Consider the following 16807-nt stretch of genomic DNA (forward strand, 5'->3'; position numbering starts at 1 on the left):
GCTGAGCATAGGGCCCAGCAAGTAAGTGTTCAGCAGGTGCATATTGAGAATAATGAATGCAGCAGTGAGAGCCATAGCATGCTGAGGCCAGGGGCAGCCATGCTTGGGGGACGATGCTATAATGAGGTTCGGCCAGGCAGGATTTGAAAGTCACTCTTGGTAAGCTTTTATCTTCAACTTGGCCTTGTAGCCAAAGTGCCTGGAGTTTGCTCAGGAGAAGGAGGAGGACAAGGGACACCTTTGGCCAGCTCTCGAATTCCAGCCAGGCGGTCAACCTTCTCAATCTCTTTTATTTTATTTATTTTCTTTTCTTTTATTTATTTCTATGAGAGAGAGAGAGAGGATGAGAAGGGAGAGGGTCAGAGGGAGAAGCAGACTCCCCACCGAGCAGGAAACCCAATGCAGGACTCGATCCCGGGACTCCGGGATCATGACCTGAGCCGAAGGCAGTCGCTTCACCAACAGAGCCACCCAGGTGCCCAGGCTTCTCGATCTCTTAGAACTACTTATGCTTCGCCAGCACCTGGCACTTTGTCTGGAGGAGATCACCTTGTAACTACGGCATTGCACTGAGACTTTGAACAGACCATGAGGAACCACTGTGGACCAGCTTTCTTTATTTGTGGTCACAGGGGAAATACTCCTGAGGAGCTGAGAAGCAGGTGAGTTTGGCCCCGGGGAGGAGGGCAGGCCCACAGGATGACATCGTGACTACCAGGAGGTGACCTAGAAGCATGTAGGCACGTGGAGTCTGAGGACGTCCGGTCCGGGGGCTAGAACCTGTGCCTGCCTCTCCGTCATCGACTGGTTTTTCTTACAGAACAGGTTCAACTTCAGTGGCTTGCCGTTCCCAGCAGACACACCATGCCACAAGTTTCAGCTGCTCAGGAATAAATGACGGTGGCATTGGCGCAGGCCACGGTGGAACGGTCTCCATTATACAGTTCCAGCAAAACCTGGTATTCTCCCTAGAAGGGATGCAGGGAAAGCATGAGATGTGTGATTCGCAAAGCAATCCATCATTCCACCAGTGGTCAGCAAGCGCCTCCTAGGAGCCAGCCCTGGTTTAGACACTGGGGATAAAGTAGAACCAGGCAAACCAAATTCACTTCGAGGTGCTTAAGGGCTCCCTGGGACAGACAGACCATGTCTCCGATGCTTCACTATGGGCACTCTGCCTATTCTGGTGCTGGGGACAGAACACAGGCAAGGAAGGGGAGAGGCAGTGGCACTGGGCTGGGCAGGGCAGGGAGGGGCTGGGCTCGTGCTGGTGGGCAGTTTTAGGCAGGGTGGTTCAAGCAGGTTGAGCTGCAAAGGGGATCATTGGGCAAAGACCTGCAGAAGATGGGGGGCACCCCCGCTGCTCTGAGGGCTGGCACTCTGTGTGTGAGAAATAGGGAGGACCCCCATGGGACTGCTGGGAGAGGGAAGCACAGGAGGAGAGAGAGGTCATGAGTCAGGGATGGCCTCTCGGGCCATGATGAGGATGCTGGCTTCCACTCTGACAGGGACACAGGTCATGAGAGCACCTCCCCAGGAGACTGGCCTGATCACAATTGTAGGGTAATAGGATCCTTCCGGCCGCCCACAGAGCCTGTAGGGGCAGAGAGTGGAAGCCCTTAAAACCAGGTGGGAGACTACCCAGGCTGGAGCGGATGGCAGAGATGAGGAGAGGAATCCAGACTGGATTCTGGATAGATTTTGAAGTAAGAGCCCGTAATGCTTTACCAGGAAAACTCATGCGGGTGGCAGAGAAAGAGAGGGGCAGAGGGTGACACCAAAGATCCTGGTCTGAGCCACTGGAATGATCAAGTGCCATTTGCTGAGACAGAGAAGACCTCTCGGGGATCAAAATTCAACTGCACGAAATCAGAATGCTCTATGAGAGGAAGTATGGCCACATTTTAGGGCTCTTTTCTGGCAATGACACTCCACAGAGGACTCTCTTCGTCCGTGGTTAGTGGTTGTGCTGAATGTGAAACTGCAGAAAAGCCCGTGTGTCTGTTCAGTGCCAAAGTTCCACCCCAGGCCCCAGAGGCCACGTGGTGGGGACATGTCTGTAGGCTCACCAGTCCGGAAAGAGATGCTCTGGGCCATGGGAGGTGGTGGTAAGCAGGGCAAAGGGCCCAAGAGGGAAGGATCCCAAGAGATTCCTGGCACATCTTTGAAGTGCCCGTCGCCCAAAGAAGAAAAGGGGTTTAATCTGTATACGGCCGGAGGGAAGGAATAAATCAGACCACTGGATGGAGGTTGTTGGAGAGGCAGTTTTTCTTGGAGAAGAATAACTTTCTAGCAATTAGCAGAGGTCCAGGAGTGAGCAGGTTCCCCAACAATGGAAGCTGCGTTTGCCAGGGCCAGGCTGTTCTCTGGATGGCGGCTGAGGCGAGAGGGCTGCTTGGAGCGTCCCCTAGGGCAGTGTTCAGCTTGAGCATCTGTGACAGCATAGGCTCCCCTGAGGCTGCCCGCCCAGATATGAGCAGCTGTGATTTCAGAAGCAGCGCAGGGATTTAACCAAAGCAGTGTGGAAGTTAGAGAACTTAGTATGAGTAAAGAGCAGTTCAGACGTGCACCTGCTCGTGTCCCCCTCGCCATCACCTTACGTTTCGTGTCCATGTGACTTCAAGCGCACGCACACCCTCCAATTCGAAAAGCAAATGAATTTTTCACTATAGCCTTATAAAGCCTAAGAAAAGATGTGTTTGCAGGAAGGTTTCTAGATCATGAGTCCCATACTTACATTCCGTACGTGCACACATGTACAAGATATGCAGACTCTGGTTTAGAATGCAAGAGAATTTGGGTAACTGTGCTCACCCGCAGGAAAGTGGAGGAACATGCTAGGAGGATGGGGAGGAACAGACTAGGGACAAGGGACAGAGAGTGGCAGACTCTCCACTGTTGAGGAGAGTGCTGCATGTATGGGTCAGGAATTTACAGTTGTATCCTTGGCGTTTAGGCAGATTAGGCTCTACCTACAAGTGATTGTCCACACATCTTAGAAGCCCAAAGGATCTCTAAATTCTAATTCAGAAAACAGCAGTTATAGAGATGCACGGCTCCGGGAAGGACTTCAGTCGGAGCCAAGGGACCGGCTGTGTTAAAAAGAAAGTGACACCAAGACACTGCTGAGCAAGATTGACTGCTGAGTGGAAAAGTTTCCAGCCAAGCAGGGATGGAATTAGCACAGAGCCCATCTCTGGGGGATTTGGTGGGAGGAGGGGATCCGGGGCAGGTCTTTTAAAACCAGAAGGCTTCACACTGTCTGTCCCATATTAGGAAGCAAAGTCTCTGAGTCTTGCTGGCTGGCTGTCAGCCAAGGAAGCTGGGCTGGCTGCAGCTGGTTCTCAGCCAGCGTGGGAGCTCATGTTGAGATTAAGGCGGGCGGCAGCCTCTCCAGCATACGTGACAGGTTGCATGTATCCCACTTGGGTTATGTTCCCTGTCAGTTTTGGCTAGGTGTCAGCAGGCTGGGTGCAGTCAGGGCCGGTCAGGTTTCTGCTTCCGAACCCTAAACCTCAGAAGGGGAAGAGGACCGAAGCATCCTTAAGCAACCATGCTTACGGCGGGGACACCTGAGCCTGATTTGGCCCTTACACTGGGCAACATCTCGGAGCACCATCATTGGTTGAAGAATGCAGGTCCTGCACTCACCCAAGTGTCCTGGGGAATGCAGTAAAACTTCTTTTACATCTCTGCCAGATTTTCTTTCAAGGGGATTCTGTGCCTTTAAGAAGTTCTTTTCCCTCCTATTTCATAGCAACTCCTAAAGAGCACTGTTTTTATTTTAAGCCAATAATGCAAGATGAAAATTAATTGTTTGCAAATTTCAAGTCAATCTCCAGTGGAAGGGGGGATGGGAAGATTCGGAAGGAAAATAAGGAAGGAAAAGGAATTCCAAATAACAAAGATTTCAAGAAAAAACTAGCTGGGAGAATTTTGGTCCTACATTCTAGAAGGTAAGGAAGTATTTTTTTTTACTGAAAAGTCTGCTGAGAAGATTAGAGAACCCTGGAGGGGAAGGGGAAGCTGGAAACTTCCCATCTGCGAGAGCAACACTGGAGAATATTCTAGACATAAAGGCTTGCACCTGAGGAACTCAGAGACTGTAACAAAAAGGAAACACACACACACACACACAAGAAATGAAACAAAGTTAAATTCATCATGCAGGAGGAGAACATTTCGCAGAGTCAGGCACTGGTTTTGTTTTGTTTTTTTTTTTTTTTTTTTTTCTTTTAAACTGAGAGGAAGAAGTTGAAACAGAAAACACAGTTAATACTTCTTTGTGATTCCTTTTATGATAGCCCATGAGATTGTCTCAGGAGTAGCATATTGCAAATGTATTGCTTATGTCACAGGTGCTTAAATTCAGCCATTTAAGAAGGTCACATTATTTTGCCTAAAAAAGAATTAGTCAAAAACTCTACCCTTAGCTATGAGACTTGCCAGCGAATGGTCCAGGTGGGGACATTTTATTCACCCGTGGCAGCCTCGAGCAATAATGTAAGGCTGGAATCTGAGAGCCTATAAGCCGTCATGGTGGTTTGCATGTTTCTTCTTTTCTCTGAACAGCCAGCCTCACTGACACCCCACACCCCAGCGACTTTAGACCACGCAGTCCCCGAAGACACAGGCAATCCTGCAGGATAGAACATGGGTGTCCCTCTCCGCGGGAGCTGTCTGCTCGGAGGATCCCCGAGGGTCCATCAGAACATAAAATGTTAAATACCAAAATGGTAAAATCAGTGTTTAAACATTTGTAAGTGCCCAGGAGGAGGTAACAGCTTTTTTGAAGAAGGGTTTTCTTAGTGATGGCCAGTGGAAACCATTTAAATTTAATTCTGTCCTCCACCTCCTCCTCCTCTAAGAAACCACTCAATATAATAATTAAGTAACAGAGCAGAACAGAAAACCAAGACCTTACCGGGAGAATTTCAAATCCAGGATTATTGATGGGGCCAGCAAAGTAAATCAGCTCTGAAACATACACAAAACAAACATAATGTTACCCGATCATATTAAACAAAAATGATTTGCTCATATTATCTGTGCTCGCTGTGCACTAGGGATCCAGTGATGGAGAAGAAGGTCTCTGTCCACACAGCTGCTCATATTCTGAAGAGGTCACTGACGGCATGTAAATCACTAAATAAGGCAGTACCTGGGTTGTAGAAAGTGCTAGAAGACATGCTGGCTGTGTGAAAGGCAGATGGTGTGATGGTTAAGAGGCCCGGCTGGAGTTGGGCTGCGAGGGGTTCAGTCCTGAGACCGCCTATGATAACTGTTAGATCTGGGATAGTCATTACCTCTTTAGGCTCAGTTTCCTTTTTCAGGATGGGTATAATAATGACAATAACAGTGTCCACTTCCTGTAGCTCTGAGGATTCAAATAATCAACGTAAAGTACTAATAACAATGTCTGGAAAGCACTCAATAATTTGCTAAAATATCAAATGATATTTTATTTTATTTTATTTCAAATGATATTTTGCTAAAATATCAAATGCCATGTTTGGTTGGATGGCTGGCCAGGGAAGGCATCTCTAAGGAGATGATATTTGAGCTAAGCCCTGAGGAGGGGAATGAGGCAACATTCAGTAGCTCTGATACAAGAATTGAAAGGGTAGATGGTTGGATATTCTTACTGAGCAAGAATTGATAAGGAGAAAAAGTCCAGGCTGTTGGGAATAGACTTCTAAGAAGAGGTCAAGGAAGCTAGGAAGGGTAAGGAAGTAAATGAAGGCAGGGTGGGTTGCTGTAGAAACAGTGGTAGAGTCAGCTGAATGGAGTTTCCATCATTGCTATGAAGGTCCTAAAATGTGCTGGAAGGACATGGTGAAGCCAGAGGGCAGATGTCTTGACACGGAGATTTCAGAAGTGGTGCGTTTACTCGTGATGACAACACACAGAATTGATGTGGGAGTCAGTGGTTGAGGTGGAATGACGGAAAACATTAGTGGAGGTCAAGCTGCTGGGATGTTATGGTGGTGGGTGGGCCATTCATGTCAATATTGAATATTGAAACCATGCCCAGTTCCTCATAGGGATCACTGCTGTCTCTGTGACCCAACGGCTCCCCCAACCCCAGCCCCTTCACATCCCCCATCCCAGCCCCACGCATTTCACACAGTATAAGCACAATATTTAAGAGCACAGCCTCTGGGGTCAGATTGTTCTGGGCTTGAATTTTGGATTTTCTTATTATTAGTCAGCAAGTCACCTGATCTTTTTGTGCCTCAGTTTCCTCAAAAGGAAATGAGGTGGGGGTTATAATAATATTCACCTTACAGAGTTGTCATGAGCATCCCATGAGTCAACGCAAGTAAAACTCTTTCCATAACACCTGGCCCATGGTAAGCAGTCAGTGAGTTTGCCATTAATACATTGACCAGTCCACACCATGGGCATCCGCCCAGTGCAGACCAGGCACCATGCATGGTGCTCAATACAATAGTACATGAGAATATAGGCTGTTTCCTTTAGTAGCCTGTGCCTTCTTGTTTGCATGACTCCCAGTACGTTGCAAAGTCTAACACACAGCAGGGTGTAAAATAGGGTTGTTATAGAAGTTGTTGAATGAGTAGATCCAGAGTCAGAACATGGGTTTGCCAACCAACTTCATTCTTGCTTCTGTTATTGTGATCCTCTCCTTGATGGAAAGCTCTGGTCCTGGGCTATGCTGACACAAGACACTGGATTAAGGAATGAGCCATCAGAGCAGCCAGTCTGGTGGCAAGGGTGGAGGGATGGTGGAGGACGATGGAGTTGAATAAATGCTTATTGGTTTATTGATGGCATTAGGTACTGAGCTCTTTTAATAGCACAGTGACTTCCTGCCTTACACAGCCTCTGGTGCCTAACCACTGTTCAGGAAACATTTCGAGACTGACTAAACGCTCTCCATGAAAAGGGGCTTTGGGCCAGGGGCAGCATGGTTGGTTCATGAGCAGCTGCCCACATGGAATCGTATCAGGAGAGTAAGGGTAACCCTTTTTGAAAAAGGCTTCTCCAGGAAATCTGAACCTGAACTTTTACCAGAAGACCCATTCTTAGCATAACCTTTGGCTTCTGTTAGTGCTCATGCACCCAACATATCTATCCCTCCTTTCCATGGTCAGTTTCTTATACCCTGCAAGGATACTGTGCAAACATGTTGGGTGCCAGATGGACAAAATTCCTATTTCATTGCACTAAATGATCCATTTATTTTTTTTTAAGATTTTTATTTATTTATTTGACAGAGAGAGAGAGAGAGAGAGAGAGAGAGAGAATGAGCACAAGCAGGGGGAGAGGCAGGCAGATGGAGAGGGAGAGGCAACCTCCAGCTGAGCAAGGAGCCCAATTCAGGACTGGATCCCTGGATCCTGGGATCGTGACCTGAGCTGAAGGCAGACGTTTAACTGGCTGAGCCACACAGGCACCCCTGATCCATTTATATTTGGTTGTGGATATAAGCAAAAGTTTAATTGGAAACTACTTTTCTGTATGGTGTGGTTTTAGAAATAGAGATGTTGAAGTTCTGGATCTCATCCTTAAGAATCTTCCAGTGCAACTGGGAAAGATACAATGAGGAGCTCCACAGAAAGTGAGAAGTGAGAGGTGTATGCAGGTGGTGATTCTGACAAGTGCAGACCACTCAGATGGGGCTGCCTGGGATTCAGTTGTAGTGCTGGCATTTAAGGGCATAACATTCACGTTATAATCTATGTGAGTGGTACCCCCTGCAGTTGTGCTCTACAGTAGCCCAGCTACTCGTACAACATTCCTTTTTAGGAAATTCTCTCTTCCCCAGTGGATGTTCTCTGACCAAAGCCAGAGCAGTCTGAGCAGGAAGACAAAGAAGAGACCCAGGGCCAATCTATTCTGGCAAGAGAGGATTTGTTTTACTCCGGCTCACCAGCATCTGGGGCTATTCGCTTTTTGCCTGGTGTTGCAGCCTTTGCTCTCTTTCTGTGACTCCGAGATAGCCTTCCAGAAAATCCCTTTGCTTTTGTTGGCAGGAATGGATTTCTGCTGCTCTCAACACAAGGACTGTGAATGCTATGGGCATGAACCAGTCCAGATCACTCACGCTGACCCTCAAAGTATGGGACACAGGAGCAGGGCCAGAACCCAAGAATGGGGAGTGAGAATGTCTGCGCACGTCCGGCCTGGCAGGATTCCCTCGGATACATTTTACCCCTGCTGTATGCTTCTACTAATTGTTCTCAGGTGGCACATGGCAAATGGGTTGGCCTTGGAGACAGACAGAACTGACTTTAGGACCCAGCTCTGCTATTGGCCAGCTCAGTGTCCATCATGCCAGTTAATTTCTACACTTGAAAGATGGAAATGGGAATTTCTCCCCTGTATTGGGTATTGGGTGGACCAGAGAACTGTATGTAAACTTGCTGAGAAGAGTGAGATCCCCAGGAAGGCTAGAGCCATTACTTATTGGTTGTGTTATTATCCACTGGATGAGAAGAAAGGAAACGTCATCAAGACTCACTTGGATGCTGAGAAACACATCAAGCCTAGGTTTGGGAACGTTTCAGCAGAGGCAACAGCTAGTAAGATCTGTTCGCGTCTTTTGTTTTAAAAAAATGGGTGAGGACAGCTCTTTGAAGAATCACATTAGAATGATATCTAATATCCTGTTACGCTCATTTTCTGCTCCAAGGTTTTCGAGTGTGTGTTTCACATGCTTATATCCACAACCAAATTGGGCCGAGAGGTTTTCATTAACTCTGTCTCTCATACTTTACAGTTTCATTTGGAGCTTTTTGGGGGTCCATGAAGTTTTTGAGAACGGCTGCAGGTAGCTCATGAAACTTTTTTATTTTTTTAACCTAATGAAACAACACCTAAAATTAAATTCTCGCCCCTTCCATTCTTAGATCCTCCCCGATTCCGAGATTCCTTTAATTAACATTCTCACACTCCAGGACTATAAAAAGAGCCCCAGTATATCTGTACCCACTCCTTCCTTTCCTCCATTTGAAATCTTTATCAGTTTTCGGTGTGCTGCGGATTAAAGAAACCCACCTCCCCGGTTCGGAACACATGAAGTCATTTCTGCAAATTGGCTTTGTTTTTGACCCAGATCTTCATGTGGTTGGCACATAGTGTCTTTTTCAGAAAGGAAATTGATTTTTAAATTGTAGAAATAAAAGGTCCCAAAGGGTTTTGGATTCGATGTGCACAAGGTTCTGGGCTGCCCCCCTGCTCTACAGCCTTTAGTCCTCTTCAGGCAGCACGGACGCCCGCTGGAAACGCTCCCTGAACGTGTGGATTCCGTGGGATGCATTCTCCCCATTTCCTAGCCCTTCCTAGTATCTTCCTGCAATTGCCTCCAGTCTTCCAAATTTATTACCTAAATGTCATCAATATTTAAGCACCAGGAGGATGCTCGACAATGTAAAAATACTTGAATTGTAATTTATCATAAATAGGGCAATTACTATATTCAGAACAAAGATTTTAAAAATCATCATTTATTTATTTACTCCAGGTTTAAGTCTTTTTCCTACCAGCCAGGCCCAGTGGAAGGGAATTTTGGGGGGAGCTGTGCTCAACTAGGACACAGGCTTCAGCCTGCCCTGCAGTGAGTGGGGGCACCTCAGGAGCTGAGGAGGCCCCTTTAGGGGGGCTCCTGTGGGCAGTGGTCCCAGAGCAAAGAGGGAGGAGGGAGAGTGTTCCAAGCAGACTAGGAGCCTTGTCTCTGGAGTGAGAGGGAACAAGCACATTACTTCAATCTTAGTAAGCTCTAAATATAATTTTCACTCTTCTCCCTGCCTCTGGGCATTTCCTTTAAGACACTCAAGTCTGGCAGACCCGGGCACTGCTCCTCATCTCCTCCCAGATTTTAGTTCTGCTTTTTTTCAGTCTCTGACCCTGAAGGGTGTAGAAAATGCTTCCTGGTCCCACAGGGCACTGAACTAGTTGCTGTTTAGGGCTCTCGTTTAAATTCATAATACGATTGCATGCCTGGGGACTTGGAGGAGTGTCCCCTGCCTCTGGAAGGTGGGGGTGGGGTGGCGACTGTGGCTGTAGACAGATTCCCTGTGGGCCTGAAAGCCTTGAGGTTTCATCTGGGTTTCAATGGATGGGGTCCAGGCAGTGTGGGCAGGTAGCTCCAGGTCCAGTTTTTATTTTTTATTGTTTATTTTAATTAATTAGTTAATTAATTAATTAATTTGGTGTGTTTGACTTTGTCAGCCTCTCTATCTCCTAGGCCACTTTGCCTTTTATTCCCCAGAATCTGTGCCTTCTTTATGTCTTTTTTTTAAATAAGATTATTTATTTATTTATTTATTTATTTGAGAGAGAGAAAGAGAATGAGAGAGAGAGAGAGCGAGACCATGAGAAGGGGGACGTCAGAGGGGAAGCAGACTCCCTGACAAGCAGGGAGCCCAATATGGGACCCGATCCTGGGACTCCAGGATCATGACCTGAGCCGAAGTCAGTCGCTTAACCAACTGAGCCACCCAGATCCCCATGTGCTTTCTTTATGTCTTTCCTGAGGGTGGCCACCAGAGGACTTCAGTGTGGTAAGCACGCCTGTACCACCTCAGAAGTGATCTGAGTGTCTATGTGCAGTTGCACAGGCTGCCAGCCGAGGGCCTGGGTGGGAGCCCAAATCCAGCTCCTGCTCCATGGGCCCAGGCTCTGCAGCCTGGTCTGGGCTGGGTCCCACCTGCAGATCCTTCTGCTGTCCTGACCACTCCCCTAACCAGTTTTGAAATCAGGGCAGCCTAGGTAGCATCAGCCATGCCTCTGACATTGTCCCAGGTCAAGAGCCTGGCACCTCTCTATTTTCCCTCTGTACAACGGTCTGCATAGGACAACCACAAGGGCATTATCCTCTGGAAGCTCTCAACCCAGGAGGACTGGAATCTGGGGATAAATTCCACAACTTCCCCACCCTCCGAGGGACAGTCCTGACATGCACCCAGCAGTTGTCCAAGGAACCCAGTGGGGCTGAGCCCTGGTTCCCATCCCGGTAATCAGTTGCCCATTTATCCCTTCCTGGCTTTTCCTCCTGCCCTGAATCCCCCGAACACCTCGCTCACTGCTGCTTTCTGGCATTGCTTCCTAATAACTCCCCACCCCCGAGTCTTTGTCTCTGGCTTTGCGGGGGAGCCCCAAACCAACAACGTCTCCTGGCAGAAGGTGAACTTTTTCCTAATTTGTACCATATGAGCTAGCAATGGTCTTGGAAAGCTGGCTGTTGATATATTTGGGTCTGTGATGCGGGAGCCACCAGCCCAGAAGCTAAATCCGAGCATCCTCAAAGCTGCTCTCTGACTTCCTCATGGAAGAGCAGGAGGAAGAAGGAATGTCCTGGATGGTCCCTGAGAAGGCTTGGACCCTCACACTTTGGAGAAGACAGGAGTTGAGAGAGAGGGACAAGAAGGTGAAGACCACGCTGGGTGGGTGGGTGGTAGGTGTGGCTGAGAGGGAGCTGGCAATCTTGGGAAAGAGGGAGCAGGGGGAGGGGGAGAGGTGCACGCCGGCCTCTCGGTTTCTAGTGTCTTCATTCACTTGCATGGACTCTTACTGGCCCTAAGCAGCAGGCCATTGTGGGCCAATGTGGTGTAACCTGTAATAAATGAAGTGTGTTCTATAAACTGATTTGAAGCTTTGAGATTCCTGGGCCTATCAGATGACCCTTTAACTGGGAGAATTTTTCCTGTCACTACTGGGAGCTCAGTCTTAGAAAATGTTTATTTTTTTTTAAGATTTTATTATTTATTTATTTGACAGACAGAGATCAAAAGTAGGCAGAGAGGCAGGCAGAGAGAGAGGAAGGGAAGCAGGCTCCCAGCTGAGCAGAGAGCCTGATGCGGGGCTCCATCCCAACACTCCGGGATCATGACCTGAGCCAAAGGCAGAAGCTTTAATCCACTGAGCCACCCAGGCGCCCCAGAAAATGTTCAGTTTTATTTCCAAACCTATCTTGAGATGTCCATCATGCTGCTGGCCCCCTTTGGTCAGTTCTAGGCATCTTAGCTCTGGTGCTTTCAGAATTGTAACTGTACTTTGCAGCTCATTAGTATCTGATTAGAGTTTGGATTAGTACAGTTTAGCTTTGTCTGTGCTACTCTGACCTCTCTCTTTCTTTTTTTCTTTTTTTACTTCGGTATCATTCACTGTTCATTCAAACGGGTTTACGAGAGCTTTGTTTGGCCTTTTACTACTAGAGAAACTTAATGTTATTTACAGCTCGAATGCATCCACTGTGTCCTTGCAATGGATCATTTTTAAATTTTATTTTTTTATAAACGTATATTTTTATCCCCAGGGGTACAGGTCTGCGAATCGCCAGGTTTACACACTTCACAGCACTCACCATAGCACATACCCTCCCCAATATCCATAACCCCATGCAATGGATCATTTTTAAAACTACAAAGCGAGAATCTTCCCAGGGATTCCTTGTTCATGGGCCCACGACTTGCACTTCTCTGGTGATTCCAAGACACCCTTGTTATCCTTATTCATTTCCCCCCCAATCACAGGCTGGCTTCCTCTTAATAATAAATAATTAATAATAAACTCTTGTAAGGGACTCATTTCTATTTCACTCTCTTTCTCTGCTGGCATGATTCCAGTCATGGAACTGACTTCCAGCCAAATAGTTTTCCTTATGAATAGGGTCAATGGCAGGTGGGAGTTTTATGGGGTCTCAGACAAGGTGACAATAATGGCCCAACAAGGCCAACCTTTTCTGAGCAGTGATATGCTCCCTTAACAGATTTTTATTTATTTATTTGACAGACAGAGATCACAAGCAGGCAGAGAGGCAGGCAGAGAGAGAGGAGGAAGCAGGCTCCCCGCTGAGCAGAGAGCCGGATACGGGGCTCAATACCACGACTCTGGGATCATGACCTGAGCCAAAGGTAGAGGCTTTAACCCAATGAACCACCCAGGTGCCCCATGATCCCTTAACAGATAACTTGTATCTCTGCTCAGGTAAATGAGTGACCGTGTCATCTGTGAAGTTCTCCAAATGGTTTGACTTCTGTGAGGCCATTTTCATTGAAAACATAGAGTTTGGGTTCTCCTTGGATTATCCACAATCAGTTGGCCTTTTTATGTGGTATGCAGAGGTCAGGCAAGATGGACTGGTTTTCCATCTGGGAGTTGTGCAGTCTGCTAATGCCCATCCTTCAAGATGTCTGTGTCCTTATCCCCAGAGTCTGTGAGTATGTTACCTTCCATGGCAAAAGTGACTTTGTGGATATAATTATACTAAGGATTTTGAGATGGGGAGATGAACCTGGATTATCTGGGTGAGTTCAGTAAGATTACAAGGTGGTTACAAGCCAAGGAAATTTCTAGAAACTGGAAAATTCAAGGAAATGGATTCTCTCTTGAACTCTCCAGAAGGAACACAGTCCTGCTGACACTTTGGTTTTGTACTTCTGACCTCCAAAACTATAAGAGAATACATTTGTGTTACATATTTCTAAATCTGTGGTCATTTGTTGCAACAGCAGTAGGAAACTAACACAGTAGTCTTGGATTAAGAGAGGAGGCTCCAGATTATTGACCTGAGAAGGGGCCATGAGAGATGGCTTTTTTCAATCTGGGACCACAACAAAGGGCCCTTCAGAACCATGACACCAGCATAACCCAAGATTTCAGCAAAAGAGAAGGCACTTGGGATTACAGCTTCTGCTGGGGACTGAAATTTTCAATATACCTGCACATACTTGCATTCAGGATAGACTATTAAAAAAAAATTACATCAATATAGAAACTACTAGGTCAGTGATGTCTAATGATGATCTGCAAAGATGGAAATGTTCCATATCTTCATCATCAAATATGGTAGCCTCTAGCTAAACACAGCTAGTGTGACTGATGGCCTCAATTTTTAATTTAATTTAAATGTAAATGATTTAAATAGCCACATGTGACTAGTGGCTATCATATTGGCTAGTGAGCCACATACATAATTTAAAATTTTCTAGTAGCCACATTTTACAGAAAGGAAAAAGGAAGTAAAATTAATTTAAGAATATATATTTTAACCCACATCTTAAAATATTATAATTTCAATATGTAGCCAATATAAAAATATTAAAGAGCTATTTGGAAGTCTTTTGTTCATACTTTTTTTTTTGGGCACAAAATCTTCAAACTTTAGTGTGTATTCTACACTTAAAACACATCTCATTCTGCAGGACGCCTGGGTGGCTCAGTTGGTTAAGCAGGTGCCTTCGGCTCAGGTCATGATCCCAGCGTCCTGGGATCGAGTCCCACATCGGGCTCCTTGCTCGGCAGGGAGCCTGCTTCTCCCTCTGCCTCTGCCTGCCATTCTGTCTGCCTGTGCTTGCTCTCTCTCCCTCTCTCTCTGACAAATAAATAAAAATCTTTAAAAAAAAAAACACATCTCATTCTGGACTGGCCACATTTCTGGTGCTCCATAGCCACTTGTGGCTAGTGGCTCCACTACCAAATGGTGCCAATTATCTATTTTCTAAAAAAGATTTATTTATTTATTTAAGAGAGAGAGTGAGCACACATTGCAGGAGGGACAGAGGCAGAGGGAGAGACAGAATCCCAAGCAGACTCCTCATTGAGCACCGAGCCCGATGTGGGGCTCAATCCCACAACCCTTAGATCATGACCTGAGCCAAAAATCAAGAGTTGGATGCTTGTCTGACTGAGCCACCCAGGTGCCACTGCCCCCAGACAGTGCCAATTATTAAGTCATTGATGAAGAATTGGGACCCAGAAGGTGAAATGATTGTTTCCAAGTTATTCCTCCTACAAGACATTTTGGTCTTGTTGGCTGCTCAGTTTCCCTCCAAGAGATACATAACTTCTGGCAGTGAGAAGGGAAAGAAAATTTAAGTTTTCTTTTTCCCCTACCAACTTATTTCTGAATTTCAGTGGATAAATACTTAATGCAACTCTCAAAATATAACTTGTGAATTGGTGGGCTGATTGGATTTCCAGAAATGGAAATGAAGAAGACAGTGCTGGAGAGAAAGAAGAGAAATTGAATTGATCTCCAGAAACCTGGGGCAGACACAGGAAACAGCAATGTGATGGGAAATAATGGAATAGACATTGCAGAGGATGGCTTTTTTCAGATTGGGGGGTCTCTGAGGTCCATGCGTATCGGGGCTCTCAGGATATTTGTTAAAATGCAAATACCAGCAACTGTAGATCAGAGTTTTGGAGTGGTCCAGGGAGCTGGGAATTGGCCTTCTTAATTGGCTTCGTAAATGATTATTACATGGAAGTGTGGGAGCTTTTGAGCCAGACTTTTGAAAATCTACAACAGGCTGGGAATTCATAAAGGAGCTTGTATTATCTTAGAAAATTAAAAAATGCTTTGTTCCTAGGTCATCATTAGTCGAAATATGCTGGGTTCAGCTAAAGTGAAACTGTGACTGATGGCAGAGGACAGTTCCAACATATTATTGGCTCTTACAGATGGGCTCGAATTTGTTTATAGATAGAAATTTCTCAGGGCTGTAGGATTCCTTAATAAGCAATATGTTTCCCTTTTTTCTTTCTTTCTTTTTTCTTTCTTCCTTTCTTTTTTTTTTTTTTTTTTTGCAACAAAAAGTCCTCTTTTGCTTGGTCATTGCTTGTACCCTCTCCAGGGTGACCATTGTTCTGACTTCTGTTTTTTGCAGTTTAAGAGCATGAGTTTTCTGCTAGTACATCACACACCTCTGTTTTTGTTGACTTTCTCCTTCACTTTGCAACAGTGGCGACTGACCAGCAAACCCACAGCAACTCGAACGAAGCAGGCAAAGAATAAAACATGAAGAGAAGGAGGGCTAAAGGTGAAGATGATGCTTCAAATGTCCAGTGCCAGGAGAAATGCAAATGAGCTCTCTCCCAAGACACAAAGAGCCCACGGAGACTCTACTGTGTCAGCCACCAGAGGGTACGCAGCTTGGACTAGAGTTGTGTTCCTCTTACCTCGAAAGCTCTACTGCCCCTGAAGGCCTTGTTAAAATGCAGACTTCCACTCTGAGATGGATGACTTCAGGGGCCCAGAGCCCTTGCTTGAGAAATCCCTAATCAGCTGCATGAAGTAGTTTCCATTTATCATGCACGGAGTGCTTACTCTGTGCTGGACTCTGCTCTAAGGGCTTTGCATGTATTACCATGTCTTCTCCTTCTAACAGTCCCATGAGGTCACTTGTATTTTCCTTATTGTACACAGGAAGAAAGGGATGCTTTTCAGAGAGATTGAGTAGTTTGTTTGCAGTCACATAAACATGGGTGGCAGTGATGGTCTACCTCTGTGCAGTTCAAACCCTGTGCTTATCCTTAACTAAGCTAGTGGTTCTCAAGGTGGGGGCCCCTCGTCCGGGGACTTGTGGATGTACTAAATTGAAAATTGGGGGTGCAGTTGACAAGTCCTCCAGGTGATGAGATATATGTGTGAGTTTGAGAACCACTGGGCTGGGCCAAGCCTCTTGCGCTCCAAGGCATCCCTGTAGTGGGATGAGGCAGGCCCCAGAAAAGTCTTGGAGAATAAAACCAGATTGGTAGCATGCTCCTGCAGTGACAGAATGACAGTGGGGTTCGTAATGGCAGGAGAAACTGAAATTTTCCAGATAGCTGAGAACCATCACCCCCCAGTCTCTTGATTCATCAGAGGAAAGTGGAACCAAGGCACATGAGTCACCATCTAAGCCCTCTTGTCATCTAGGAATAAAGGATGAGAAGCTGGGATCCGGAGAGATTGAGAAGGAAGTTACAGGGACAGCAGAGCAGAAAGCCTGAAGCAAAGCAGCTTGCAAAAGCAGGTGGCCTAAAATGGCCTAGAAATCAAAGGTAAGCAAACAAG

At 46.3% G+C, this 16807-nt stretch overlaps 1 protein-coding gene across 1 annotated transcript in view; it reads right to left on the reverse strand.

Annotated features, from left to right (window-relative positions):
• Nucleotides 1–597: 597 nt before the first annotated feature.
• LY86 (lymphocyte antigen 86) overlaps nucleotides 598–16807 on the reverse strand; it is a 57758-nt gene continuing 41548 nt past the window's right edge. Inside the window, exons 4-5 of the mRNA XM_047734069.1 lie at nucleotides 4925–4977; nucleotides 598–968 (exon numbers count right to left, since the gene is read on the reverse strand). Coding sequence (XP_047590025.1) covers nucleotides 885–968; nucleotides 4925–4977 — 137 coding nt within the window. The 3' untranslated portion in view covers nucleotides 598–884. The remainder of the gene's footprint in view (nucleotides 969–4924; nucleotides 4978–16807) is intronic.

The sequence above is a fragment of the Lutra lutra genome, chromosome 6 (genome assembly GCF_902655055.1).
Source record: "Lutra lutra chromosome 6, mLutLut1.2, whole genome shotgun sequence".
NCBI classification, from domain to species: domain Eukaryota; kingdom Metazoa; phylum Chordata; class Mammalia; order Carnivora; family Mustelidae; genus Lutra; species Lutra lutra.